Source organism: Scylla paramamosain, chromosome 1 (assembly GCF_035594125.1).
Source record: "Scylla paramamosain isolate STU-SP2022 chromosome 1, ASM3559412v1, whole genome shotgun sequence".
NCBI classification, from domain to species: domain Eukaryota; kingdom Metazoa; phylum Arthropoda; class Malacostraca; order Decapoda; family Portunidae; genus Scylla; species Scylla paramamosain.
Window position 1 is genome coordinate 19270359 of NC_087151.1, and position 3905 is coordinate 19274263.

Consider the following 3905-nt stretch of genomic DNA (forward strand, 5'->3'; position numbering starts at 1 on the left):
GATACCAAAACACTAAAATGCACACTATAGAGAAAAAGCACACTATAGAGAAACAAAAAAAAAAAAAAAAAAAAATTACGAAGAAAACTGTATTTTGAGTGTTTTTTTCACATTTTTAGCTACGAAAATATTAAAATGTATCCAAAGCACCCTATATTGGGAAATGAAACAACATTTCCAAAAAAATGTGTTTCGAGTAGTTATGAGCGTGTTTAGCACCAAAACGCTAAAAAGCATGGAAAGTACCCTATATGGGAAAAGAAAACGACATTACCAAAAACGTGTCTTTTGAGTTTTTCAGATACGTTCCAAAATGCCAAAACGCATAGAAAACACTCTTTGTGAAGAAACAGAATAACATTACCAGAAACAAGTATCTTCGGTGTTTTTGAGCCTGTCACGTACAAAAACGCCAAAATGTATGCAAAGTACCCTATATGGGGAAACAAAAAGGCATTACAAGAAATGTCTATTTTGAATGTTTTGAGCCTCTTAGGTACCAAAACACTAAACTGCATGAATAACACTATATATGGAGAAACAGAACATCACAAAAATTGTATATATAGAGTGTATTTCACATTGTTAGATGCCACAACGACAAAATACATGCAAAGCATCCTATATGGGGAAGGGAAACATTTCCAGAAACTTGTATTTTGAGTGTTCATGAGCGTGTTAGGCACGGAAAAGCTAAAAAGCATGGAAAGCACCTTTTATGGGAAAACAAAAGCACATTACCGAAAACGTGTATTTTGATTGTTTTTTAGGTACTTATGTACCAAAACGCTAAAACGCAGGCAAAAGAACCTTTATGGAGAAAGAGAATAACTTTACGAAAAAAAAAAAAAAGAAGAAAAAATTGAGTTTTTAAGCCTGTTACGTAAAAAAAAAAAAACGCTAAAATCCATACAGAATATTGTCACGAGAGGGCAAGATCATGAAGATACCCAGACTGAGTCCCAGCTGAAGTGGAGGATGACGTCACACTACGTCACCTCGCCGGCCGCCTACCCTGGGGCTCGGGAGTATCACGTGACGTGTAGCAGCCCTGGGATTGGTGGCGGAACAGTTTGGGAGACAGAGTGGCGGGAGAACACTGGTGAGGGAAGAAAGCCCGCGCGTCGCCGACACTGCCTTCGGTACTTGTATGTTCCTTTGTGAGCTGGAGCGAGGCGTCAAGAAGCCTTCCGAGGGTCGACAAGAGGCCCGGGGTGCCGAGCTACAGCATAGGACTACTGTGTAGTGTGAGCAACGGAGAATAGAGGGCCAGAAGCCACAAGTGTGTTTTACTACTCGCCTTCTGAGGGGAGCCAGGGGAGAACACGGAGCGCCGCAGGGTAAGTTCACCGTCACGTATGCAGGAAGCACCGGACCCTAAAAGTGTAAGTGTGACTGCCCACGGGGTGGTGAAGTTACAGTGGTGTCAGGATCGTGGGATGAGTTAAGTGCTAACTGTGTGCGTCGCGGTGTGTTACCGAGTGTGCGTGTGTATTGGACAGGGGAGGCGAGCAGCGGTGGTACGGGTAACGTACTTGTGGATCGCAGCGGGCGGGCGGACGGTGCAGTGTGTTTTGCCATGGTAAGCTGCGTGTTGTGTTAAGTTACGGTGCCTTACAGTAATTAAGTCAGCATGGCGGCGAAAGAAATCACACTAGCGGATGTTATGAGTGCCCTGAAGGCGCAGGGAGAGGTACAGCATGCTGAGATGAGTGCCCTGAAGGCGCAGGGAGAGGTACAGCATGCTGAGTTGCAAGCGGTGACGAGCAGTGTAGACCGTGTATTTAAGGAGGTTATGGGGCTCGTGAAGGAGGAGTGTTCACGGGTTAAAGACGAGGTGTTAAGTGAAGTGTTCACCAAGGATCAGGTGAAGGGAGAGGTGGAAAAAGCGGCCAGTGAACTGAGGAGATATGTGGATGAGGTTGTGGCGGCACAGGCGCCTCCTGTACTCTCTCAGCATAAAGGCACGCTGTTCCGGTCAAGTGGGCGTGCTAGTGAGACTGAGGGGGGGAGTGACGAAGGGGAGGAGGATAATAGTTGTCACGGAAGCCTAAACAGCCTTTCTCCATTGGCCAAGGTGATACCGTCTCCCCTACGCTCTCCTGTAAACGTCTTATCACCTCCACCATCCCCGCTAGCCTCAGTAAAGTCGTACCCCTCTGCTGCCAGCTCCACGTCACGGAGGCTGAAGGACGGGACGAGGCGCCGGCCACAGGAGTTCGATGGAACAGTGTCTTGGGAAGCGTATAAGACACAGTTCGAGCTCTTGGCCAGCGCCCGCCAGTGGAGTCGCCCTGAGATGGCCATGCAGCTGGTGTGGGCACTCAAAGGACCGGCATTAGAAGTCCTGAACCAGCTGCCAGCTGCCCAGCGGTGCTCGTATAGTAAAGTGACGGCGACACTGGAGAGGAGGTACGGGTACCAGCACCAAACCGAGGTGTTCAGGACAAGGTTCCGGGCCAGGTTACGAGGCCCGGGGGAGACCCTGACACGCCTGGCGCAGGATTTGGAGGTGCTGGTGCGGCGTGCGTACCCGGAGGCCAGTGAGGAGATGATCACCATTCTCCTGCGGGATCAGTTCGTTGATGCCATCGATAACCAACAACTGAGGATATACGTCCAGCAGGCACACCCCAAGGACCTTCAGGAGGCCCTGGCGAGGGGCCTGGAGATGGAGTCATTTCTCCGGACGACGCGGGAGCGACCCAGCGGGAATTATGTCCCGCAGAGAGTGAAGGCAAAGAAAGGGGCCGTGCAGAAGGCCTACTCTAGCCCTTCACCGCCCCTAGGTGAGTTCAGGGGTAAGTGCTACTCTTGCGGGCAGCAGGGGCACACCAAGAGGTACTGCCCGCAGGGATCGAGTAGCGGAAAGGCTGTCAACGGCAGAGCAGGGCAGTACCAGTACAAACCCTGTTGTTGGAACTGCGGTCAGGGGCACAAGATGGCAGAGTGTGCCCTCGTCTCTCCCAGGGATAGCAAGGAGGCTGGGGGAAACGGAAAGAGGCTGGTGGAAGGGGTCGAGCGCCAGCCAGAGAGCCAGAGACCCCAGTCCGCCTAAGTTGCCGCGCCGAGGGTGCCCGGACAGTGCAGGTGGGCGGGCAAGTGGATGGCAAATCTTGCTGCCTCACTGTGGACTCGGGCGCGGAACGTACCTTCGTGCAGGACGGGGTGGTGGCAACTGGACAGCCCCCGGTGGCCCAGCAACAACTGTGTGGTATTACAGGGCACTGCACACAGCTGAGGGGACCAGTGCATGCCAGGATTGCGGTTGGCAGCACGGAGGAGCATCTTCCCGTCTTTGTAGCGGACGTCGGGGAGAACTTGCTCGGCCTAGACTACCTGAAGCAGAGCAGGGCGGTGCTGGACTTCGGGGAAATGACTATGTCGGTCAGAGGTAGTGTGGTGCCGCTACAGGAGGGCGGTGTTGACGCAGAGGAGTGTGAAGCTTCAATTGAAACTCACCGAGCCCATACTGCGTCCCTACCCGAAGCTAGCCACCGCTGCCGTCTCAGTAAGGAACAGAAGGAGGAAAGTCAAGGGTCGGAAGAGTGTGAAGGTGTACAGACGACTATGGACCCGGAAGGTCATTGCGAGGACATGCAAGGGAGTAGCACTGGGGTTCCACCTCATCTGCAGGATCTATTGCAGAGGAGTTCGGCATGCCTGTCTGGGGAACAGGTGGACGAGGTGAAGGAAGTGCTGACTCTGTATGCAGATGTCTTCTCGCAGGGAGATAATGACCTGGGCCGGACCAGTCTGGTTAAACACCGCATTCACACAGGGGATAGTCGGCCGGTTAAGTTGCCGCCCCGCCGGATTGCGCCTGCTCGTCGGCTGGAAGTGGAAAAAGCCGTGGAGGAGTTGCGCGCGCAAGGGATAATCGAAAAGTCGGCTAGTCCCTGGAG

General features: G+C 52.3%; 1 protein-coding gene across 1 annotated transcript; it reads left to right on the top strand.

Annotated features, from left to right (window-relative positions):
- Window positions 1-908: 908 nt before the first annotated feature.
- On the top strand, window positions 909-3058 carry LOC135101908 (uncharacterized). Its single transcript, XM_064006244.1, has 2 exons — window positions 909-1693; window positions 1736-3058. Exons 1-2 carry the CDS (start codon window positions 1634-1636, stop codon window positions 3056-3058), a joined length of 1383 nt encoding a protein of 460 aa, XP_063862314.1. The 5' UTR covers window positions 909-1633.
- Window positions 3059-3905: the final 847 nt, after the last annotated feature.